At 40.9% G+C, this 26,420-nt stretch overlaps 2 protein-coding genes across 2 annotated transcripts in view; both read right to left on the reverse strand.

Annotated features, from left to right (window-relative positions):
- Nucleotides 1-360: 360 nt before the first annotated feature.
- tm9sf4 (transmembrane 9 superfamily protein member 4) lies at nucleotides 361-21,612 on the reverse strand. Its single transcript, XM_084015219.1, has 18 exons — nucleotides 21,554-21,612; nucleotides 17,474-17,584; nucleotides 16,683-16,782; nucleotides 16,416-16,572; nucleotides 15,944-16,088; nucleotides 15,235-15,358; nucleotides 12,335-12,456; nucleotides 12,086-12,197; nucleotides 10,489-10,559; nucleotides 10,193-10,325; nucleotides 9,447-9,528; nucleotides 9,254-9,329; nucleotides 9,046-9,129; nucleotides 8,272-8,447; nucleotides 6,123-6,186; nucleotides 5,883-6,002; nucleotides 3,809-3,898; nucleotides 361-3,490 (listed from the first exon to the last, which is right to left on the reverse strand). Exons 1-18 carry the CDS (start codon nucleotides 21,569-21,571, stop codon nucleotides 3,341-3,343), a joined length of 1,935 nt encoding a protein of 644 aa, XP_083871345.1. The 5' UTR covers nucleotides 21,572-21,612; the 3' UTR covers nucleotides 361-3,340.
- A 1,087-nt stretch (nucleotides 21,613-22,699) lies between these two features.
- Nucleotides 22,700-26,420, reverse strand: part of hck (HCK proto-oncogene, Src family tyrosine kinase) — a 22,101-nt gene continuing 18,380 nt past the window's right edge. Inside the window, exon 13 of the mRNA XM_084014749.1 lies at nucleotides 22,700-24,827. Coding sequence (XP_083870875.1) covers nucleotides 24,625-24,827 — 203 coding nt within the window. The 3' untranslated portion in view covers nucleotides 22,700-24,624. The remainder of the gene's footprint in view (nucleotides 24,828-26,420) is intronic.

The raw sequence follows: 26,420 nt of genomic DNA on the forward strand, positions 1-26,420 counted from the left end.
TGAGACCATGGATGTAGTTCACTGAGTGGTTTCACACTAAACTAATGATACAACAAACTGAGACTTTCTGGACATGAATCATCTTTTGCACTGACACACGTCATTTGTACAATTCACAAATGGGAAAGAAAAGGGTGGCCATGTATGACTTTCGTACATATATTTTCCAATATAAGATCCCATGGTGGTCCACAGGAAGGGGTGGGACTAAGTCTCTTGATAACCCCCTTTCTTTCTGTGAGTGTTGCCATTCGCTGTTTAAGACCAAACGTGTGCAACACCAGGAGAAAATCTGCATTTGGTCTGAACACCTTAAAAAAAAAAAGAAGAATATTTCATAAACCCAGTGGCTGAAGCTGATTTTCATATTCAACTTGTCATCACTTTATTGTTTTGTCATTGTACATTTTGTAGTTGGACATTCTGTAAAAGAAACAAAGAAAAAAGTAACAGAAACAAGTTCCTTTGAGTCATCATGAGCATCATGCTTTTGGCTAAGATGATGACAGGATCGTTACAGAGAGCGCCACAAACAGCAAAACGCAACAAATACAAAGCTGTTTTTCTTCTATTTACATTGCAAACCCCTCATCATACAGATGCACGCATGACCCGGGCCTTTTAAAAGTCTGTAAAAAAAATCTCCCCTGGCATGTGTAACAGCAGGAGAGCAGTGTCACAGCTCAGGCCCTCTGTGACGTAATACAGAGGACGGTACAGTGAAGAGGAGATGGCATCGAGGTGGGAATCAATGAAAGAGTCGAGATCAATGAATTATTACACTCATTTGAATTGAGGAAACCTCTGGAGCTTTACTGAGCAGTCATGTATCACAGCAGGAAACTTCATTCAGGCTCCATATAAGCAGCTCATTCAGAGCTCGGCTTCATGATAATGAAGGTAGAATTAATTTCCTGTTTTGCTCCTGGACAGTCGGGGTTGATTCAGTCACCACCCCACTTCAGTTCTTCACTAAAACCACTTTAATGCTAATGTTTAAGATGGTGAAAGACGACAATTAATATATAGAATGTCCTGCATGCTTGATGAAAATGGATCATTTCCACTTTAAGCCTTTAGAATAATCTCTTGGACCCAACATTAGGGACGTAAATCTACACCAGCGTTCTTGTGTTGTTATACAGCTCTGTTTTCAAGATATTTAATAGGTTTAGGATAATCTTTAAAGGAATAAATTGTCATTTTGGGGAATTCCCGATCCTGCAGTTAAGACATTAAAGTAAAATGTGAAGCTACCTCCAGCAGCTGCGTAGCATAGCATCAAGACAGGAAACTGTGGAAAACAGCTTAGCTGCTGTATATTTATCTTTAAGTTATGAAAGTGACATCAAGATTCTCATCTCACTCTGGCGAGAATCCAATAAGTGGGTCTTCAACACGTCCTCATACATAAACGGCCATTTTATAAGTTGTTTGCCAATGATTCCGTTAGGTTGTGAAACAGTTGCAGTTTAAAACACATTAGGAAACAAAACTATGTGTTGAGGTTTAGGAAAAGATCGCAGGCTGGGTTAAAATAACACGCATGGGAGGCAGCAGGCTACATGACGGGGCTACGGACTAACATAGTTAACAGTTTGATTAACACGGGACACGGACAGCGGCCTCCTGGATGAAAGTCCTATTTGTTTGACCTATCCAGCCACCCGACCTCTTTGCTTTGAGGACTTGTCGCTCTTGATAAAACCTGATGACCTCCATTACTTGCGTCAGAATTACTTACGTCCACAAGAGGTCGCTGTCTAACATACGTAAGTATGGTTCCTAATAAGGTGCGTGGACGACCTGTACGGATGTTTTTTTCCGTGAGGACATCTGGTGTATTTCACAAAATGCCAATTATTCCTTTAATGTCATGATTTTGATGCAGTGAGATTTCTATATATTGTGTAATTTAGCTACACTAAAATAGATGTGTTGTCAATGAAGAGCACTTCGCTCCAGTTGCATGTCAAACAAAAACATTTCATCAGCAATTTAAAAGTATTTTAGCTGAAAATTCAGATCAGACAAAAACAAGCACATTTTTTGACCCAAACATTTGGAAAAGGCTGCTGTAGAAGATACAATACAATATTACTATAAAGATCTATTAAGACCACTGGATTACATGTCAACGCTCTCCACCCCGTGACACCCAAGCACTGTCAAAATGAAATCCACCACCGTCGGTAGAAACACACACAGCTGATCTCGCTGGCTTTCAAACTCTTCTCATTTTATACACAAAATGTCAATACATTAGACTGGAAAGAAATCAGACATCGTTTCTCAACAAAAATGGTCCTTTGAATTAACTGTCACAAACCGCAATTTTGCACTTTCCATTACTGCATAGTTCAGCAGGCGCTCGGCCCTGCTAGGCTACACCGACGGCGAGGTTAGTGAGCGGAAACATTTGACTGGAAAAGCATCAAACACATATTTGGCTCGTAGACTTCCAAATACAAAAGGTTCCTCTTGCTCGTCATTTCTGTGTTCCTCCAACTCCAGTGGTTTGACCCAACAGGTCCGCTGCTTTGGGGTATCGGGTTCATAGTCCCATTCAGAGCCGTTCTGCATCATTAAAGCAAATGGACCGAGATTTTGACATTTACAAGAGAGACCCACTGCTTTCAAAGGAGAAGGGAATAACTTGATTACAGTTGTGGTTAACATGGTCACACCGAGACATGGAAACTGGAGTAAAACTAATAGAACATTTAATTTATCCTTTCTTGTGTTTCACGGTTGAACTTCCCACAATCATTTTCCCATCCATATCAGTTCAACACAACAAAGTCAACACCAAAACCACGGTTAGAGCCCTGCCCGATCGCCAAGGTCTCTGAAAGGAAAACAAAGTGAAAATAGAGACAATGGACAGAATGTAAGGAAATCAGACGCTTCGCAGAAGACGAATGAGAGATAAATCCTGGGATGACAAAATAAAAACCTGGATTAAGTTTGACTCAAGTGAAAAGACAAAAACAAAAATGTGCAGAAACCATCGTTTGACAAGCTTTGGCCCACTGTGCTATGTGCAAGGTGAAACGGCAGGAGACACTAACTGTCCCATCAGAGGACAACTCCATCTGAGTCTCTGTCCTGGAAAGAAGAGAGGGGTAGGAGAGAGGGAGAGACAGCTGGTTTAGCTGCTGTTCTTCCCCATGAGGCCAGTGGGCGGGGCTATTGCGCCATAAAAAGCACCCCTCTCGTTCCCTCTACACACAAGTCAGTGCTTGTTGGACATGAGGAATAAAAAATATATACATTAAAAAGACAGAATGTGACAAAAAAACAAACCAAAAACCACGAGAACAGCAGCAACAGTGACGACTCAGTCTATCTTGACTGCAGCATAGATTTTCCTGATGAACATGTAGGCTGCGTAGAAGCCAATCGTGCCCGTTAGCAACCAGAAGGACAGGACCATCAGGGTGGTGTAGCCGAAGTACAACAGGGAGGGGATGAACTCCACAATGTCCAGCTGGGGAGAAGTTCAGAGAAGAGGAGTCATTTAATATGCTGTCCATATGCAGTAATGGAAGTACACAACTACTACAAAGTATAGAACTTTACCTTTAACTGCCCCCATCTTTCAAACCCAATGCCCCAGTTTATAATGCCTTACTAAAATAACCCTGATGACAGCATTAGAGATACTAATTATTTAATTAAATGAGTACCATCAAACCAAACCCACAATGTGTCCAATTAATAAACATTGATTGCTCAGTTGCAATCTTCAGGGCTGCAGCTGAATCAAAGAAGATCTGAAAAGTCTGAATCAGCCTCTGGGCTTTACCTTGTTTACAAAGTAGAAGACGGCGTAAATGAGGACGTAGAAGGCCGAGCCTCCTGAAACCAGGAAGGTTCTCCACCACCACCGGTAGTCCTGATAGTGAGGAGAAACAGAAACCCAGCATCAGAGTGTGTTTGTGTGTACAGATGTGTTTAAGGTTCAGACAGAAGCAGCAGACATCTTTACTGCTGAATAATAACAACTACTTGTCACATTTGCTTCCATCTTTCATCCAATACTGACGAAAAACATTCATGAAACACAACTTCCCTTTCATGGGAAATTCTACTTTCTTTGAAGTTGTATTCATACCGATAGTTTAAGTGTAGCGAACCGTTCCTATAGTGGATGTGTGACAGCGGGGCAGTGATGTGTGAGCAGCTGTACGGATCCAAGAGGACAGTTTGAACTTTGCAGCAGTCAGAACATAAAGTCCAGGATTTAGCTTGTTTAGCTAACTAGAAGGATGGAGTCAACACATGAAGTTAAAAGAAGATTAAAGCTGGACATGAACTCTCTGAGCTGGTGTCTGGATCAGCAGAACTCCATTCAGAAAACAAGGAAAATAACAACACAGCTCTATTTACCAAGAAGTCATCACCTTTCTGAATCTGTCCGAGCATCTCCTGTAATCTAACATTTTCTGACGCGGCAGCACTTGGTGAGATGAAAACAAAGATATGGACGGAGCTCTAGAAGCGATGACGTCATGACAAAGATGCATTCATGCTGCTTACTGCTAGCTAGATCGACCCGTGTTTCCATTAGCTGATTCACTTGGAACGAGTCCAACAGCAAAGTGAAAGTAGAGCGGTAAGACGAGGAGGGCGTAGTCATAGGGTTGCACACCTCTGTGATAAACGATTCGATATGCATCTAGATACACAGGTTACGATTCGATTCATAAGCAATATCCTTTTATTACAGACCAATTCGAATCGATTCCATACAGTGTAAGAACGATACGATTTGATTCTACGGTTAATATTTGTTGTAGATATTTTATAAAATAAAGAAGCCAATTCTATGAAAGTGACAGTACTATAGTTTCTTTTCAAATATGTAAAATACCACATATCCATTGTGGCTGTATGGCACTGGCAAAAAAAAAAACCAGAACAACAAAATCACATCTATTTATTTTTAGACAAGTCTGTCTGAATCGTTGGACAGGACAGTGTCGTGGACGCTACCCGTGCTGCGGTCGCCTCTTGTGGCGCAAGTTGAGACACAAGCGATTGACATTCAAAGCCGTCCGTCTCTCTCGTGCGGCCGTGGAGTGCCTGCGGTCACACGGCAGCGTCGCAGCCGCCTACCTGTGCTGCGCCCGCCTCTCCACCTCCACCTCCTCCATGTTCCGTGTTGTCCCTTGTTTATAACTCATACAAGCTAGCCAGCTACGGCGTTTCGTGGGCAGCTTCAGCTCTCGCGTTGTTTTAGAGACGCTGGTGTAATGCCATATGATGCCGCCAACCGCTTCAAAGTCTCGCGATACCCGATCCATGACTCTGTAACCGATTCATCTAGGAATCCATTGATAATTCGTATCGATTGAGGAGGCTGCTACCGATGCAGCCTATCTCTCACTTGTTGAACCGAATATCCGGTCGCATCGGTTTATCGTTCACAACCCTACGTAGCCATGGCAACGAGGACACAGTGTCCCCAGAAGTACGCTAATGTGGTTGTACTTTGTGTTGTACTGTGGTTGTACTTTTTACTTTCTTACTTATTACTTATGTAGAAAGCTGTCAGCTGTTGGTAACAACATATTTATTGGTAATGTTTTTGGACCGCCCTCTAGTGGACAGGATGTGAAACAACCACATTGCCGATAATGGCATTGGCAACGCATAAGCCTGTGTAGTCTAGTTAATATTACTAATAGGCTCAATTTGAGCATTAAATATTCAACTATAATTTGAATATTGAATAAAATATGGAATGAAATTCAAATAGTATTATAGAGGAACATTGACAGCTCTAATATGCACATAACTTACATTGCAGACTTTTCTCATAACATGCAGGCCTAATTCACACTCGGTCCAATAATAATATAATATTATAAACTCACCTCTGCACAGAGCTGGAAATAAACCATTACAATGCTGATCTGAGAGCAGGAGACCACCAGGATGATGAAGACCAGAAACAGGAAGCCAAAGAGGTAATAGAACTGATTCTCCCAGATGGCCTGTAGGTGGAGACACACATTGATCTGGTCATTACTGTGTGTGTGTGTGTGTGTGTGGCCACTAAATTATCTGACTTTCAACTGATCACTATACATTTAGAGCAGAGCAGTTGTACTCACACTGAAAATGAAGAAGAGCTCGATGAACATGGCACCAAACGGCAGGATCCCGGCCATCAGGATCCTAGAGGCAAGAAAATACAATATTCTGAGCATGCCTCAACTTTAAAATGACCCTTAAAAGTAATCAATGAAATCTTCAATCCTAATAAAAACAGGAAGCCATGTCAACACGTGATGATTCAGGGATAGAACATCAGTCGATCTAACAGCTGGAGAGACGTTTAATGGAGTTTGTGTCTGAACACATGTTGACTTTACTAATAAACACACACAGTTAGTATCACTATCAGAGTGTTTTCTCTCTGTTAGATGTTTAACAAACACCTGCACATGAAGAACAACCTGCATTCTGTATTTTTACTACAGAAGGTCTTTATATTATTTATGAGGAATTTGCGTTGGAATTAATTGATATGCTGATTGTGAATTCAATCATTTAAACACAAATGAAATTAAGTGATGTTGACATGTATCAGATCAGTCTGATCAGCTGCAGCATACAATCAGTGAAAGCTGCTCTCCTATAGCCTCCTCAGAGATCTCTCCTCGCAGCAGATTAAGAGCTTTCAGATGGCCTTCAAAATGAGGCACCATAAATACTTGTGCTTGTGTAAATATTAAATAAGTGATGAGTGATGCATCCCATGTCTACGGATGACATCACCAATGGGGAGCATGTACAGGGAGAACAAAACGGCTCCAAGAATTGACCCTTGAGGCACACCATACTTGATATGGGTAAAAGACGATTATTAATGTAGTATTTATGTCCTTTCTTCTGTATATATTGTATATTTTGTGTAATGTGTACATTCAATGTGCTATCTAGTGACTGTCTCCATATTATAGACACTGGGTGCAGTCGAATAGTCTTTTTTGCTTAGGAAGGTTCCTAACTGAAGAAGTGACCCGGAAGTAAACAAGTGGCCGCCATGATAAGAGCTGTTTGAATTCTCTAAATGCAAAGGAAAGGAGCTCCAATGCTTCCTTTCAGAGCTCCTTTAGCATAGGATGCAACGGACCTTCCTATGCCATAGGAAAGGAGATTACACCGACCCACAATTCTTTGCGAGAGCAACATTTAAAGTGCCGCACACCTCGGCCGTTAATGAAAACAAACGATATGTGTATTTACATATTTAACAATTACTTTCATGCAGACATATAGTAATTGGAATAGTGATGATAAATGTGTGGACAGTGATAATAATTGAATGTTTTTTTTAAATTTATTTCAATCATGTTACAAACTTGACAAAACCGAAACTAAAACCACAAATGAAACGTAAATAAAGCAAACGGTCAAACAGAAAGGAGGAGCTGCTGGACCTGAAGCCGGTCAGTGAACCAGCTGTTGATAAAACCAACATGTGGAGAAGTGGACGATGCGCTTTTTGTAGTCCATTATTGTAGTTTCTCCAGCACAATCATCAGCGGCCGCGTTATAATGACGTAGTTTAGTGAAAGTCCGGTCGGATTCTCTGAGCACCGCGGCCGACTTTTCCTAAGTCGTTTTGAGTTCTCCTATCGTCTTTCCTTAACCCCGTGACGTTTTCCCCAGAGGTCAAGGAATAGGAGTTAGGAATAGGAGTTAAGACCTTATTTTTTGACTATTCGACTGCACCCACTGTGTCTTTAACTTGTAGTCCATTACAGGCAGGACTACAATTCCCTTGATGTTCAGCCACACAGGCTCAACTGATTGACACAAGTGACCTGCATTAAGGCTAATCAAGTGATGTGAACCTTTCATTGAACTGTTCATTCACTCTGTAATATCAATATTTACTATGTGCAATCATGCAAATTCAACCATTCCCTAATATCTTGCTTTTATAAGGTTTAATTATATATATAATTATAGGTCTTTTTTTTTACTGATGTTTTTTATTATTGCACTATGCCCTTTAATGCTGTAACGCTGTAAATGTTCCACTGTGGGACAAATAAAGGTTTATCTTACAGCCCAGCCACAGATCTTACTTAATTTCCATGGTTGGAATAGACATTAAATAAATGACTGTAGGTTTGCAGTTAGAAGAGTGTATTTTTCCTCCTTTTTGGACATCTAAAACGTTTTTTACATATTTGTAACAAAAATAAATAAATACTTCAAAACATTTTTTTTGATTGGATAAACACTCACCCTACGAACTTGTTCATGTACCAGCGCTGCTCTGGGACCTGCCGAGGGATCTGGTTGGTGCGGACTGGGTTATCGTACGGCTGTTTGCGGAAGCCGAAGTAGTAGCCCAGGTAGACCAAGGGCATGGAGATGCCGAACCACATACACAGCAGGGCCAGCATTGTGGTGAAGGGAACCTGAAGAGACAAGGACCACAGTCTGAAGTCACTTAAATCATTGTAGAATTGTAAACACTGAGTAAGGGGTATCAGACAGTAAAACTTACATCATGTAACCTTAATCCCTGACTATTTTTAACGTAGGAACTACTTTATTTTCTTCCAACATGGTGACAAGTGACCTGAAATTTTCACCCGCTGCTACCAAAATATACCTTGTTTTTGGCCGGTAGACCTGGATGGTGTTACGTTATATCTGGGTTTGTAGAAACCCTGGCTGGGATAATAATATTAATGATTATCGCGATAATTCACCACAATAAACTTTGTGTTTTTTGATTGCGATCCGCAATAAAAATCCTATATTGACCCATCCCTAGTTGAATTGCATTCACAGTACAATTCAAAAAGGATCAAATCATTATTTGTCTCTCACCATTGAGTATCGTACATATTTTTTTAGAAGAAATAAATTCCCAATTTGGGACAACTGAAGGGGAGGGTCATAGCGTCTTCCTAAAAGTTATAAGCATTCCAGCTAGCGTCTTTCCTAATTTGCTATGAATGTACACTGAATGCATATCAAATTCTGCGTATCTCAAGTGTTGATACTCACTGCCCCAGAAGAATGTTCTCCCCAGATGAAACAGTTGAGGATGAAGCAGATTCCAAACACCACGGCTGGATATAAGGTTGCTGTCTACAGTGGAGACAACAAACACAACATAAGCCCCTCTGTTCACAGCGACACAAATATACAGGAACCTTGGGTTGCGGCATTGAAAAATAAGCAAATAGTGATGAGAGATTTAGATTAATCTTACACAAAATGCTCCTTTCCTCCACCGATGGCCCTTCAATGTACGGTACAGTCTGCCCGCAAAGTAGCCACCAAATACACTGGAGGAGAAACATACATACGAAAAGGCAGTTTAAAATCAATAAATTGACTATCATTTAATTCCTGATTTTCTTGGCTTTTTTAATGAGGATAAGAGCGATGAACATGGCTCTTACCCCATGAACATGAAGAGGAAGCAAGCAGTGGTCATCAAGGCTCCTCTACTGGATGGAGACAGCATGCCCAACATGGCAACAACTACGACACACGCACACACGCACGCACGCACGCACACACGCACACACGCACACACACAGACACACAGACACACAGACACACACAGACACACAGACACACACACACACACACACACACACACACACACACACACACACACACACACACACACACACACACACACACACACACACACACACACACACACACACACACACACACACACTGGTTAGAACATTTCATAGATGACAATGACATTGTAGGGCGGGCCGACCTTATAACTAATAGCTTGATATCTTTAGGCTTTGCTGCAATATATAGAGTATACAGATATATAATTTTAGTAAACTAATCTGAATTTTAAAGGGAACACAGCTTGTATATGACATTATGGAGGGCTTTCATTTTCAAAATTCCACATCAGAATGTCCCGATTGTGTCTGAGTGACACTGAGGTGGTTTGAAGTGAAGCTGTCCAATGGAAACAGGATCCCGCAGCCAAACTCTCACAAATAACTTGAAAAGTCGCTTTGTGCAACCTTTGAACTCCTTCAGACACAGCACATGTGTTGCGGATGCATATTTCGGCTTCATGAGAACCCTCCTTTGCGGAAATTTCACCTCATGTTTTAACCATGTGAATAAGTAATATATATCCTCAGGAAGCAAGAAAAAACAAACTCACATATGACGATGAGGATCATGCAAAAGAGCTGGATCCCTGAGCCCAACAGAGAGCTGAGGATCATGGGATACTGGGGCGGCCTGAAGACATCACCGTGGACATTCTTCCATCCCGACTCCTCCATGGTGTCCTCCTGGTTAGAGAGAAGAAAACTGCTGTCAAGAGTCTCATTTTAAGGAACACTAAAACCATAGACTCAAGTCATTCTACCAGTCCACAATTCCCCAAACACATTATATGTTTCCCAAATACTTAAAACAAGCAAACTGTCTTTTGTCAGGTGTGTATTTTCTTACTATGTCATCCTCTCTGTTGTAGTTAGCAATGTCCTTCCTCAGGGTCCTGATGATGATCATACTCAGAATACCTGAAAGAGAAAAGACAGAACGAGAAGGATGTCAGACAGCTAGAAAGACAGACATCACACTTCCTATGTATTCAATGTAGCTCTGTCAATCGATTAAAACTAATTAATCGCACAATTTGCCGTAATTAATCGCAATTAATCGCTTTGTTTCTTCTTAAGAATAAAGTATGTAATAATGGATATTTAAATGACAAATGGTGGAATTTATGTAGAATCAACACAAAGGAAGTATTTAAATTCAAATACTATTGTTAAATAGCAGCTTTTTTTTAACTTTAAGCACAGATTCTCTCATGTGAACTACAGATTTCCAAAGAAACCATCAAGGCCATCAAAATTAACTGTCAGCTTGAAAAAGGCATATTTCTTATATGCACTAACAGAACATTTCAAAAAGGTCCACAATAGAACATGTAAATATGGAAAAAAGAACAAGGAAATATTCTGCTGTGAAGTCAGAATGATCAATCCTTTTCACTCCATAGAACAACAAGTCAGCTTAGTCCTTTACATTCAGCCCGTTACTGAGACAGACCAGTCTGTTTACATTGTCAGAGGACAAAGCAGCACACGCCATCTAGTGTTTCTCATGCAGACAAATTACCGGGATAATAAAAAAAAAATTAACGCATTAAATATTTCATAATTAACGCAAAGATTAACGCGCTAATTTTGACAGCACTAATTCAATGTAAACAAAGCACAAGGCCAATGCTATGTGGTACAATTTCATCAATTAAAGACAATTTTAGACATAAAATGTGTATTTACTTTGTGATTTCTGCCATGGGCCTAATGACTTATGCCTAGTTCACGCTACATGACTTTAGCCTTGATTTTTTTGGAGCTCCCCGACATAAGCCCCAGTTCAGAGGCAGGTTGGCTCAAATGCCATGTGTGAACTAGTCATAAGACGCAAGCCAAGAGACTTGCTGTTGCATTGCAGAGGTCTCCCAGACTGCTATCTCTGGAACTGCCGAGGAGCTACAGCCAATGTGAGTGCAAGACAAGGGCTGAGGGGACATCTGTGGAAAGGATCGCCTTAAACAAAAGGTACTTTAATGTAGGTGTAGCTTTGCATTTGTCTTTACTCTCATTGCCTGTGTTTTCCATGACTAGAAAGTTGGTCGGTGGACTTTCCAGGATGCGTGGGTTTTGATTTTGTGTGCCAAATGTGCACAATGATAACATCAAAAAGCATGACTAAAAGGAAAGTTACATGGTTGCTTGAACAAAAAGATCATGTGGTAATATGCCATTTCCTGTGTCACTTCTCACTTGTTTTTCTCTCAAATCATAGTTTGGATACCAGAAACACTCATCAGGGACACACTCATATCTCATAGTTTGTGATCCTGTCACCGGGTCAGTCATGTAGTTTGAAAACTACAACTTTAAAACTCCTTATTATAAGGCAGCAAGGTGTGTAGTGTACAGTTCAGCGGTCTGAAGACTTTACTGCGTTCATACGGACATTTAAGAGATGACAGTTGTGCCGAGCAGGATTCATTAAAAATGACACATACCAGACAGGAAGAAGACGACCACCACAGAGTTAACAATGGAGAACCAGTGAATTTGGACGTCGCTCATGGTCAGGTATGTGTCCCATCGAGACGCCCACTTTATCTCACTCTCCTGCACAGAGAATAAAGAGGCTTAGAGGTCTTTAGCTTCATTCAACCTCTCATCCTAGAAAACTGAATAGCTGGGGAAAGGTCCATGTTGTTACAAGATGTTTGAAGGTGCTGAGTATCCACGTAGAAGACACTGACCTCCCAGTGGACCGAGTAGGTGAAGAGGACCTCGTTCTCCTTGGTCGGGTCAATCTCCTGTGGGGCAGAGCCACTGGCTTCAGGCAAGGTGCAAGTCTTGTCATTTTCAACTGCCTTCAGGTCTGAGAAGAAATAAATATAAGTATCACAAGAAGCATGGGGTAAAACTTCATACCTCACTGGCCACTTTAAACACTGCGTTTCCTCCTCAAACAGTTCAAGTAGTATTCAAAATAGTTTTTAATTACCATAGGCAGGGCTGTAAACTAACTTTTTGGCTCACCTGCCAAGGGGACCGGTAGATGAAAGAATCTACCGGCCAAGTACATTTTTTACCGGCCAAATAATAAATTGCCTCTTTTTGTTGCATATACATCCGTTTCAGTACTTTTCATTGAGATAACAGTATTATAGAGCAGTACATGCTTAGAAAAGAGGCCAAAGTATTATTTAGAAATACATTTTAATATTATTAATTGATATATAATTAATTGATATATAATATTAATGATTTCATTCACAGACCTGCAAACTCCTCAGAGGAAAAAAGGTGACAGTGTCACGGGGGGGATTTTTTTTTTAATGGTACTATGCAAATGACACTAGTCTGAGCGTGACTTAACAAAACTCAGCATACTTTCTCAAAAATCATTGTCAAAACATCCTGAGGCTTACAAAAATTATTTTATTTACAACTGCCACAATTTATTTTTTTTGTCGCTTAGCCTTGACGAGTGTTTCGCAAGCTCTCTTGCGTTGTTTGTTCCACAGGCAGCGGTGTTTCCCCGCGTCCCATTCATTGTCTATGTGAAAAGCTGTGCAATGCATTCTGGTAGCGTCGCGGCGAATGTCGAGAGACGGCGCGCGAGTTGGCCACTTCTCATTTGCATAAAGTTGAAGTTGAATCTACTTTATGCTAATCAGAGGCGCCGAGCTCGACTCGCCGCCTCGGGAACGCTCGCGAAAATCTTCTAAACTGAATGTTGTCGATCTAAAATAAAGACAGATTCAGCAACTGCGTAGCTTATTTCTCGCTTAAAGTGTTTTCAGAAACACCTTTCGGTGAACTATTTTCGTAAAATAAGAGAAAGTTTCCAAACGAGCCGCCATGTTGGTCTGCGTGAACTCCGGAGCAGACAGGACAGCTGTGAAAGCGATCGTCCAATCAGGTGCAGCCATGAAGTGTACTCGTGATTGTTTGACGGAGAGCGCCTGTCAATCATCCTCTAGTGGCAGCCCACCAAGCGTGCAATACTGGGAAGCAGCGCGTCCACTCGCGTTTAAAATCGCCCCTGTGGACACGTACCTTGAGAAAGATTCTGAAGCAAGTGCTGAGATTCCGATTGGCCCAGAGAAATGTCAATTATAAGAATGATCCAATAATTGTTCGCAATTCTGGACCCCCCCCCCCCCCAAAAGAAAACTCTCCGGTTCTACACGATCCACGTGAATGACCAAATTGACCAAGAAAACGGCGATTGTCGCCGAAAAGCGACAAGTTTGCAGCTCTGCATTCATTTCATCTCAAACATTGCAAATTGAAAACTTTAACAGTGCAAAACTGTGACAAAGGAAACACTCATTAATTACTCATCAGAACTGAATTTCCGTGCTGTTTTTCTTTGGCGTGTGTCCGGCAGACGGAGCAAAACACACCTGTCGAGTCGTCGTACTGAAGCCATTACCTGTCAGTCTTCCACTTCTCCCTGAACTTTCTCACTTTTGCTTTTTTCGTCGATGTTTCGCCTTCTTTGTCACCTTCCTTTCCACCTATCTCCTCTGTATTTTTCCTCTTTGGTTCGGTCACACCGGGAATATGCCGCCATATTGCTGCGCTCGATCACGCCTGGTTCACACTGGCCGCGGTCCGCTGCCCCCCTGTTCAGACCAGACGCGTATTTCTCCACGACGGTCGACAAGCGCTTCTGAGGGAGATTATTGGTAGTGCAGATATATCGTTGAAATACGCATATTTGTTTATCTACTCCTCACATTAATTAAATGTATTGCCTCTTCCTGTTTCCCAGTGCAAGTTGAGATACACAAATATGATCGCATTTGTCAATTGCGGTATTTTATTTTGAAAATTGCTTTTATTTTGAAAATTGTCCGGATCGTCTCGTGTTTCTTTGTGTGATTTACTGCCAGAATTGACGTGTTCGCTCGCGGCATGCGCAAAAAATAGAGCAGACGCTGAAACGATCGCTTCACGGCGCGAGACGGCCGCGCCTATTCGCCTATTCCTCCGCGGCCGGTGTGAACCAGGCGTCACTCACTGTGCCAAACTTTTAAAGAGCGGTGACGCGCACGCTACGTTGCTTCGGGGGAACTATTTTCTACAGCGGTGACGTCGGGGGAGCTACTTCAGTGTGACACACAACAAATCACCGGTTTAGCTTGACGTTTGCTACCGTCATAATTTATCAGTTTACAGCTACTACAATGTTTTGTTATATCATGCATAATTTATTGCAAGAGCACGACCATCGGGACAAACATTTACCCGCGCCAGTGGCATGTATCCCTCCAAAATTAAGTCGCCAGGGGAATATTTTAGTCGCATTTGGCGCGTGGCGACCGCTAGTTTACAGCCCTGACCATAGGTATAAAAAAATGTTATACGTTATGTTTTGACCTAAACATGCATCAGCTACAGCCAAGTTCAGGAATGATCAACAGCTCAGAGTCTGATGATGGAGCATTACACAGTCAGAAATACTTTATTGATCCCCAAGGGGATTGGTTTACATTTATATTATTTTTGTTGTTTATTTATTTTGTATTGAGAATATGTCACATCTGTATGAACCCTATATATTCTGAAAAGTTATGTTCTTCAGCACTGTACTTTTCACATGTGAGAAAAATCAGTTCTTCATAAAGAGTGTGTTTAGACCTACCATCTACTTTTACACTTTGGGGTATGACCTCAAATCGCACGACTCTGTAGTTGTGAATGTCCCCTTCCTCCAGCTTCTCCCTGTGGAAGTACAGGATGAAGGACAGGTGGTTGTGCAGGTAAAACTGTGAGGGAGCAGAAAAGTCAAAAATTAGTTTTCTTCAAAAACACAAGCAGTCTTCATTTCAGTAAATATAAATGTATACATACATACAGGGGTTGCGTGATAATGTTATCCCCGTACTGACGATATTGCTTTAAGAATATAATGCAATATATAGTCATGTCGCATTTCACATCAAACATTTGTGTGAAATTTTCATAATCAGCATATCAATAATTGAGTTACGTCCAAAGAGGTGTTTTGTGAGATCACAGCGACCTCCAAAATAATCACAAACATAATCCCTCTGGCCACGGCTGCTGAAAATGAACAACATCTGTACATTCTTGTCACATTATGCCACATTGTGAATTGAGTTAATAGTCACTATATAAATCGTCATGGACACTGTCATGCTAATCTGACAGAGATCATAAAATACAGCACTATAACAAAACAATTACATGCACATCATATTTAAAATAACAACAACTCCAAGGAAAGGAGGTCTCATTTGCTGAATGCCCGCTGCCTCGACTCGAAGGAATCGATGATGTACAGCTGAAGAGATGTAAGGTCATTTGGGATGAGACTATGGAATATCTACCTTGTTGCTGTCGACAAAGCCCAGTCTGTAGCCATGTTCAAACTGGATATCTCTCACCACGTCCTTCTTCTGCTCCTCCTCCCCTGCTGCCTCTCTGTTGGGGTAAAACTCTAACCTGGTGGCAACTGGTAGGTTATCTGCAATACTGAAAGGCCCAGGGAGGCATTCAATTAGTTTGGGTTCGCATAGGGAACATTTGAAAAAGGTTGAAAACATGGTTATGTTAGGTTAGAGATATGAGTGATAACAGAATAAACTAACAAGGAAAATTATATTCCAACTACATCATCCTACAGAGGACTGGTAGAATAATTGCTTCAATCATTTCTTTACAGATCCATTTAAACTTACAGTGTGTGGTGTCACTGAACAAAAACTATTAATCAAAATAAAGTAAAACAGGGTATTCATTGTGGCCAAAGGTCTATATTGGCAACATTCTGGGTAACAATAGTAAGGAAGGGATGCTCACAGGTGCACATAATACTCCTCCTGGATTCGCTCAGCAACCAGCTTGCTCTCGTCTACGTTGAGCTTTTTCTTGCTGCATACCATCTCGCATTTCTTATCCTTATTCATCTCCACATTGTAGAGGGTATTCACAATACGGTCCCCACGTAATACCTCACCTACAAAAACATACTCATTAAATATATATATTTATATATATTCTTTTTTTTAATTGGCAAAATGTAATGTAACATTGCTTTTTGCCACACGTCAGCAGCGGTCTACTTACCCAGGTTCTCTCCCTTGTAGAAAATAGATTCTGGCTTACAGAAAGGCAGGGAGTAGTATTCATAAGGAAGCTGGGTGCGGGAGCTCGTCAGCTTCACTGCCTGGAAAACAAATGGTCTGACTGACTGACTGACTTTGAAAACTGTACACTGAGTGTGGGTTTTAGGGCTGCTGAATATTTCAGTTCAGCATCACCATTGCCATGTTGGCATAAGCAATAGTCATATCGCAGGACAAAAGATGTGGGCAAATTATCTCAAACACATCATGCTGCAACGTTTTTGTACAAAAGGACTAATCCAGTGTTACTGATGATGATGATGTATGTATGTCTGATACGTTTTCGTGTTTAGCGCTCTTGGTTCGTTGTCAGTAGAAACATGAAACAGACCAGAACTAAAAGGCAGCGATGCATCATTTTATTCCTGGGTGTGGATGAAATTAACTAAACTACAGATGTGAAAGTGACCTAATATGCATATTTCTGGTGTAGGAGGGGACCACTCACATGAATATGGAAAAATCCCACAAAGAAAGGCCACAGTTGGGTTAAATCCCAGGCCCTCAAAACAGTTATATTGTACATACTTGTTTATGTTTATGTTATATGTTATAGTGTCTCTTACATATTTTTTAGTGTAAATTTCTATTCCAGTACTTTTTCTCTTTTTTATTACATGTTTATTGTATGCACCAAACACAACCAAGACAAATTCCTTGCAAGTGAAAACTTACTTTGGCAATAAACCTGATTCTGATTCTGTTGATGAACTGAATGAATTTCAGTCTTACCTTAAGATCGACTGTGTCCCCCTCATGGAAGTCCCGGGGAGCGACTCCAGGAACATAGAAGGGCCGGACCACAGGCAACAAGGAAACCAGCAGCAAGGGCCACCACGTCTCCTGCAACACACACACCACCAAATATTTCACCCGTCAGTCATACTACAATACATAATATTACCTTAGGACATTGATAGATAATTATTTGTGAGACAAAAACAGTCTAAATAGTGTTCATCACGATGTCAACATGTGCAATAAACACATGACTGAATCGAGATGAATAAGACAAATATTTTCATCTAGGGATGTTTTGTGTTGAATGTATTGTCATGCTGAAGCCTCTCCTCTGCTCTCTCCAAATACACACAGCAAAGTCAGCTAACAGCAGATCATGGGAGGAGTGGTGGAAGGAGTTAGGTAAACCAGGTGATGGGAAGAATTACTGTCACGATTATGACTGTTACAAAGTGCAATAAATCCATAGCAGTTATCAAGACAATAATGTATCAATACACTTGTTCAAAGAGGGGAACAATTATGTAAAATGTAGAAAGGCGTTATTTTAATGTGCTCTGTTCGTGATGCACCACGGCTGTTTACACAAGCACAACACACTAGCTTGGCAAGTAGGGAATTGTTACAAACAAGTATAAGCTCTAGAGGTGTAACGATTCATTCGATTAATCGATGAATCGATTGTCAGTCCTATAGATTCTACTAAATCGATCTGCTACAATAAATAAATAGAATTAATCGTTTTGGCTTCACCAATAATCGATATAAATGCATTTAAATCGGATGAATCGTGATTCTTACTTATGATTAATGTTTTAATACGTTTAAGACACACTCTCCCCTGCCAGCATGTAGTCTATTGAATAATGTTCAAAATAACTGAGCAATGTTTAATTACATTTTTGTATTCAGCATAAAATATTATGCAGGTTTACTTTTTTCTAGAATAAATATGTTATTTTTCACCTTTCAGAAGAATACAGATAGTCTCACTCGCATTATTGCATGTTTACTGCATGGATATAGAATTTTGGTTACAAGTTACTGAATCGAATCGTGGTTTACAGAATCGAATCGAATCAAATCGTTACAAAAAAAAATCGTCCTTGAATTGAATTGCCAGCTACTGTATCGTTAATCGAATCGAAGTGAAGCCAAAGATTTACACCCCTACTAAGCTCATTCGTTAAGTTAGTGAAGGCTCTAAATGACTAAGTTTATTGTGAAAGGTGGAACGGAAGGAGCAAAGTGAATGTCCGTGTTATTATTGTATCACCTTCATAAATTAAAGGTGCAATGTAACCCTCTGCTACACGAGCCAAAACAAAAGCTGTCTGTGTGTAGTCCAAGTCTTTAGCTCAGTTTGCCACATAAATATATATATATATATATATATATATATATATATATATATATATATATATATATATATATATATATATTCAAATTTGGCAAATTCTTGTCAACTTATCTGCTGGCTGAGACAAAGCAGCCCTTCTGCTACCAGGCAGTGAACACATCACCAGAGGGACGAGGTCAGAGGACAGGAGGAGGACTATCTAAACTTCTCTCAGGAATAGGTTGTTTGTTATTGACATTTTAGATTTGTTTCCATTGATATTAATGAGTTGATCTGGTGCTGTTGTAAACATTACTACTACTGCTGCTGTAGAAACAAGAATCGGCCTTGTTATATTTAATTTTTTGGTTAGTGGACTCTGGTTTTAAAGCCTTGAGTTCGGCATTTAGGTTGTTGCCATCTTGGAACTTGTAACAAGGTTCGCTTCATAATTCAAGGTCAACTTTACAGCTCAGTGTTAAAGTCATCTTAGTAGCTAACTGCATTGGTAGCGTGGTAGCGACCTGTCAATCAGCAGGGAGACACTGACAGCAGAACATGCTTCAGATCTTTTTCAAGGAATGCCTTCATGCAGAAGAACACCTGAAACTACGTCCTAACAATTTCCTTTCATGGGGTTCATGTCTACACACAAATGTATCAAGGCTAATCTGTCGCAGGGTACTGGTTATAAGGATCCAATGTGGATTCAAAATGGATAACAATATAGTACAATATTAGCAGAAATGGCAGTAGATCCCTCCTGTCAATAAACATCAGCTATCTTATATGCCTATAAAATAACATGATTAAGTTCACCTAACATTCCAAACAAAACAAACACTTGAAAAAGTGAGAATCAGTGGAAGGATGTATCAATATTGTTATTTTATAATATTCAGAACACAGTATGGTAGTTTTCTTTCACGGAAAACCTATGGCACAGCTGTAAATCTGACGGGGGCAGGTCATTGTAAGAAGAAATCGTGATAATAGATTATCAGTTGTACGAGCTTGTTGAAGCTACGGAAAGAAGGAAAGAAAGAAAGAAGGAAAGAAAGAAAGAAAGACAAGACACGAAGCCAAACAACGCCATAGAAACAGAAAAAATGTATGATCACAACAACACTCAATAAGTTGATTGTGGTGAATTTCTGTTACCAAGATAATTGTTACTATCACCTCGAGTGACTTGAGAAAGCTGTCTTGCTTGCTGTCCATAGAGCCTGATTTTAAAATACAGGATTAAAAAAAAAAGGCCACACTCGGACTCATGTGGCCCTGTTGACTCACATGGTGGCAGGGTGGCTCTACCACTCCCAAGTAACCCATCAAACCACTTGAGGGCTGGGTGGGTCTTGGAGTCACGTGCCTCCCAGTATTAACGACCCTATAAAAAGTTGAATACCATAACTCCCAGTTAGACCTGAAGAAAACTCTTGGATGACAGGAGAAACGACTTTGAAAACCTAAAGCAAGTCCAGTTGCCTAAGATAAAGCTTTCAAGTAGGGAGGTCGATGATCATCTTATTTAAGATTATTTGATTGTTTTTCACTCAAAGGGATGTGTGCCTTACCTGTGACACAATAACATTTGTTTCTGGACAAAATGTAAAGTGAATCCTTTACAATTTTAGTCCCATTTAAAAGATATATTTTTTTGATTATTTGATAATATCTAGATTCAAAAATTATTTTGGCAGGATAATCGTGACCTAAAATTCTAGTATCGTCCCATGCCTAGTGGGCGAGTCCACACTGAAACCCAATCTAAATCGCATTTTCAACCAAATGTATTTCCAATTTACTTCTCATTCCCCTTCTACCTGCTGAGCGAACCCCAACTTGATAGAGCTTAGACAGATATGCAACGACAAATGATGGAGAGGAACCTCAGTGTCCTGGTGTGTACTGATGACCTGCCCTTCCAATCAGATTTAAGGCTGTGGATGCTGCCAAGGTTGTCTCTACTACATTGTAACTGGAGATGAGGAGAGGGTACTTATTCATTTATCGTAATGATCTGGTGTTTATATGCCATTTGACGTCACAGAGTAGTTTATATTGTTCCATCAGTGATTAACAGATCGCAGGGGAGCGCATGCATTCACAGGCATTGTGAGTTGTGATATGGCAGTGAAGTTAGCAAGCGTGGCTTCTGACATAAACGTGATGTACGTTATCAGACAGTAGCAGCACAGTTAAATAACACAGACGGCTTTAGTTCGCGTTAGTTTTCGTTATTGTAGCTCATCTGCTGCCGTCACCTAAACATGTTTTATCACTATTTACTGCAGACAACCACCTCAACCTGGCGCTGTCTGGCAGAGCTGCTAACAGCTAACGCTATGACAAAGTTCAGGAAGCCGATTCCTCCATGCTGTACAGCGAATGACAAATGCCTAACAACCGAGGACGTGAGCATGTATACTCTCTCAGCACAGTTTGATATAACAGACACGTGATATAAACCAGGCTTATGAGGCACAGCGCTCTGGCAGTCAAGCTAGGTACCGTTAATGATAGCTAACGCTAACGGGAAGCAGTTAGCAAATTCGCCAACTCAACAGCAGCGAACTCCAGTAAGTGCGGACCCGAGTTAACGTTAAAATGTCGCTTATCGACCAAGCTACAAACCTACTGCCTCACAACTCACACACGGTGTCTGGGTTCATTGGGGAAGACAGTAGGAACGAAGTGTGCTTTGAAGAAGAGTTCGCTTTTCCACTTACCATAGCCGCGGCCGCCATTTTGAATACGTGTCATTAGTGACGTTGCGGAAGTACTCGGTTTTTCGATTAATTCATTTCTTTTTAATTTGACACACCCATATGTAGTACAGCTGAGTGGCTTGAAGCAAATCATAATAAACTACTACCCTACTGATATGAATAAATAGTTATTTGTAAAAGAAAACGTTACAGTATTTCCCAACATCCTATAATGTATAATACTAGTACTTCTTTATTAACTACTAAGAATATGGAAGCCCATTTCCGCCACCGTCAGAAAAAAAGACTCTCAAAATTATGACTAAGTATCTCAAAATGATGAGAAACTTTCTCAAAATATTGACTTAGTATCTCTAAATAATGAAGGCTCCACCTCCATTAATACTACCCATGCTAAAAACGATCACCGTAACTGTGTATAAAAGTGTGTCAAAATAACATCAAACATATGCTGGCTATTATTGAAATACACATTTGGAAAGATAATTGTAGTTGTAATTGCAAACAATTAATTTGAATATTTTCACCACAGTTGCATTGAACCAAGCATCTAGGCCACTGTTTCTCAAAACTTTTTCAATAATGTTCCCCCTTTTTTTCTTGTAGATTTCATTAAACTGTATTTTATTTTTACATTTGTTTTAAGCTACAATGACCCTTCACTACCTTGGAAGTGAAAAAAAGTCTAATCATCATGCAATAATGTGGCGGCATTGAACTCTGACTTTTTAATAACTCACGTAAATGAATGAGAAACGTCTTTCATGTCTTTTCAGCTCTATGATGCTACGTTTCAAGCACAAATCAGTTGTGAAGCCGTCACTGAACAAACCATAAATCATGAACATGATTGCATTTGTTGCAGCAAATGATAGCTTACAACAGCTAATGATTGCCTTTATAATAGCAATATCGAATTTAGAATGTGGTTTATTGAACTTATATTTATATTTACATTGATCTTTTTTAGCATATCATTATTTTAGGACCTTTGCTAGTTTAAAAAAAACTTTATTTAAAAAATATCCATCCATCCATCCATCTCTCTCTCTCTCTCTCTCTCTCTCTCTCTCTCTCTCTCTAAATATATATATATATATATATAGTTTTGCAAATATTGTATTCTAAATATGCTTTTATTCAGTACCAGTTGCACAAATAAATTATTTATTTCACACAAAGGAAAGAAAGCCAAAATATGTGGAAATCTGTATGCACTGCTTTTTCATTTAGCTCCCAAATCAACAAGCATCATCAGTAAATATGGCTTCACATGAAACTCCTAAATAGTTGTATTTATTACTTTACAGACAGAGTGAATGGGATATAAAAGAAAAGGAACAAGCACTGAAAAGGCATATTGACGGGCTAATGCTAATTCAAGCCACATGGTACTGGAACATGAAATATAAATAGAAGATTGAAGCATACAGAATATCAGTCATACAGTATATCTTGCACTTTGTAAAATCCACAGCGTTCTTTCACAATGTAGAAAGTCTTTTCAGTGTGACTGCTTTCATGTGGCCTTGTTTGTTTGCTGATATGGCCGTATCCTTGTGAAAATAATATTTTGTGTGTGAGACCTCCAACATACTGTCCTTGTTGATGTGATGTAAAACATCTTCAAAGCTGCTAAAATCTTTGGAATATACAAACATTAAAAGAAGGGTGAGGGCGCAAAGGTGTGATGGTGATTTATCCTTTAATTTTGTTGAAAAAGAATTAGGCAATTTTTTTTAGATTTGTTAGAAGTACCCAGTCCTGCTGTCCTTGCCTGGGCTTACCAAGCACACCTGCTATTTTCACCTATATCTACTATATTGCCAAAGGTATTCACCCACCCAAATAATATAAATCAGGTGTTCCATCACTTCCATGAGGTGCTGCTTTTATACACCTGTGTATAAAAGCAGCACCTCGGCATGCAGACTGTTTCTACAAACATGTGTGAAAGAATGGGTCGCTCTCAGGAGCTCAGTGAATTCCAGCGTGGTACTGTGATAGGATGCCACCTGTGCAACAAGTCCAGTGGTGAAATGTCCTCACTCCTAAATATTCCAGTCAACTGTCAGTGGGATTAGAACAAAGTGGAAGCGATTGGGAACGACAGCAACTCAGCCAAGAAGTGGTAGACCACGTAAAATGACGGAGCGGGGTCTGCGGATGCTGAGGCACATAGTGCACAGAGGTCACCAACTTTCTGCAGAGTCAATCACTACAGACCTCCAAACTTCATGTGGCCTTCAGATTAGCTCAATAACAGTGTAGAGAGCTTCATGGAATGGGTTTCCATGGCGATCAGCTGCATCCAAGCCATACATCAGCAAGTGCAATGCAAAGCGTTGGATGCAGTGGTGTAAAGCACGCCGCCACTGGACTCTAGAGCAGTGGAGACGTTCTCTGGAGGGACCAATCACGCTTCTCCATCTGGCAATCTGATGGTGGGTCAATATGCGAGTCAGGGTAGGTGAGTGAATACTTTTGACAATATAGTGTATGTAGAGAAGAGTCCTGCCTTGGTGCACTTTTGCAACCCACCCCTCACTTTTCCCAGAGTTCCATACAATCAGAGAGGCCCCGTGATGGCCAGTAAAGAGAACGCAATTTTAAGGCACTTCAGGTTTGGCTTCACTTTTCAGAACTGGAGGTTGCCGCCTGCAGCGAACGTGCTCACAAGAACCGACTGGAACAATAAACACTTTCTGTAAGTATTTATTATTCCAGTTCATTATTATATCATTACAGTTACATTACTTTAAATGGTTCTCATACAACGGAGGAGGGCTCAATGTTTATTCAAAATGTGAGGAATAGTGATGGGTTGTTTCCTAAAAAATAAAGTCAATAAAGATTCAACCATGCCCAATCATTATTTTAAAGCCCCTTGTTGCTTCACATTACATGTGTGTGGATGAGAAAGCGAAAGAGAGGGAGAATGACAAGAGACTGTGTGTGTGTGTGTGTGTGTGTGTGTGTGTGTGTGTGCTCTGATTTGCATGTACAAAACTGGACCTGCTGTTGTGGATGGATGGAAGAGCACAATAAGAGAAAAGATGTCTGTGGAAGTGTCATGGCTGCTGCTGATACTGGCTCTCTGTGGCTGTGTAGAAGTCCTCCAGGACACTCTGCAGGTAATCAAACGTGGGACGGTCCTCAGGCTTGCTCTTCCAGCACTCCAGCATGATTTCATAGAGTTCGGTGGGACAGCTGTCCAAGCGCTGCATTCGGTAGTTCTTCTCCAGGGCACGGATCACTTCTGGGTTGGTCATCCCTGAAAATGAGCACGCAATTGGGTTAAGATTTTGGGACAAAACCAATGAGGAATATCACTGAGCTGGCATTCAATGACTACGGCTTGGATGCTAGTAGCTTGGTGGCTCTGTGGATGGCCCCTTTACCTTTAGCACTTCAACAACATTGATAGTTGTGTTTTTGAGTTAAATATCCAGACAAATGTACTGGGTGAATTGCTGTTTAATTTGGTTCATATTGTTTTTATTTTGGTGATATTCTGACCTTTAATTACGCTTGTGCCATCATCATCATCATCAGAATTGTATTTGGTTTATGACCAATTGCCTGTAAAACTAATTATATTCCCATCAGCCTCAGCTATACTTTGTGATTAGTGCTAATTCGCAGATGCTGGCATGCTAAAATGCTCAATTATGATGTAATATAGGAAATGGTCTACCTGCAAAACATTAGCCTGTTAGTATGTGAGCATGTTAACACACTGATGTTTAAGCATGCCTTTAAACAGCTTCACAGAGCTGCTAGCACAGAGGGCTGCAGAGAGGAAGTATTTTGCAGGCGGAACCGGAAGTTTGCATCACATCAGATGCCTCAACAAGAAGCCAATGAGATTTTTCATTTGATTTTGAATTATTAATTTTTTAGCATAAATGCAATCGCCAAATGTAAAGAGTCACAAAAAACCTCACATGACCTCACGTCTCCACCGCTAAGCTAAAGGTGGACTAGTGATGATAGTCTCCATGGGCCCTAGTTTCGTAGACCAGGCGCAGTCAGCGCGCAGCGCACCTGCGCCACGCCGACGGGGTGTGTCCGCCTGGACTTTGCAAGTTTCGTGCACCGCGCAGGCTCGCGCAGGCACACCTCCCGTCACTCCCACCCGCGCAAGTGGGAAAGAGGGAGGAGAAGAAGGCGTGAGTGGGAGACGAGGAGGAGACGAGGCGTGGACTGAGATTAATACAGCCGATTCAGATCTTCACCAATCAAATGAGCTCCTCTCCTCTCCTTTAATGCGTTAGGGGAGGTTCAGTGCAAGTTCCGTCACTTGACAACCCGATGACAGAAGCAGCGCCGCCGCTCCCACCACGCGCATCACGCGCTGTGCGCGCGTATAATAATAATAACAATGCCGATATTATAAAAACAGGAGAGAGAGAGGGAGATGTTTTGGTCCGAGAGGCTGAGTTTCCGTTACGCGTGCCATCCGCCTTTGATCTGACGTCAGATGTGACGGGACAATCTATATAGATATAAATTCACGTGTTGATTCAATTAGTTGCATTAAATAGTGTTTGTTGTGGTTATTTCTTGCATTTAAATGTGCCTGGAACTGTGGAAACCTGCCTGTGAGGTCTCGGTGACGTGTGCGCACTGCTCGCCGTCAGCCAAACTTCCACTCCGCCAGCTGTGATTCGCATTGAATGAATGGACTTTATTTACGCCTTGCGCCGAAAGTAGACCAGGTTGGAGCTGGCGAGCTTTCAGCGCAGTCTCGGCGAGGATTTTTGCCACAAAACGTTCGCTACGCCAAGCTGAATCTGTGACGCCTCCCCCTGCTGCGCCGCCACACCCATCTTGGCGCAGGCGATCCACCAAACTGCCAAACTGA

Source organism: Eutrigla gurnardus (assembly GCF_963514095.1).
Source record: "Eutrigla gurnardus genome assembly, chromosome: 8".
Taxonomy (NCBI): Eukaryota; Metazoa; Chordata; class Actinopteri; order Perciformes; family Triglidae; genus Eutrigla; species Eutrigla gurnardus.

What these genes read in the sequence shown, in the direction of transcription:
- tm9sf4 (XM_084015219.1), bottom strand. An exon ending in GAGAACATTCTTCTGGGGCA is followed by an intron (nt 8,448 to 9,045) that starts GTGAGTATCAAC and finishes TTGTCTCTTCAG; the next exon opens with GTTCCCTTCACCACAATGCT. An exon ending in TACATGAACAAGTTCGTAGG is followed by an intron (nt 6,187 to 8,271) that starts GTGAGTGTTTAT and finishes TCTTGCCTCTAG; the next exon opens with GATCCTGATGGCCGGGATCC.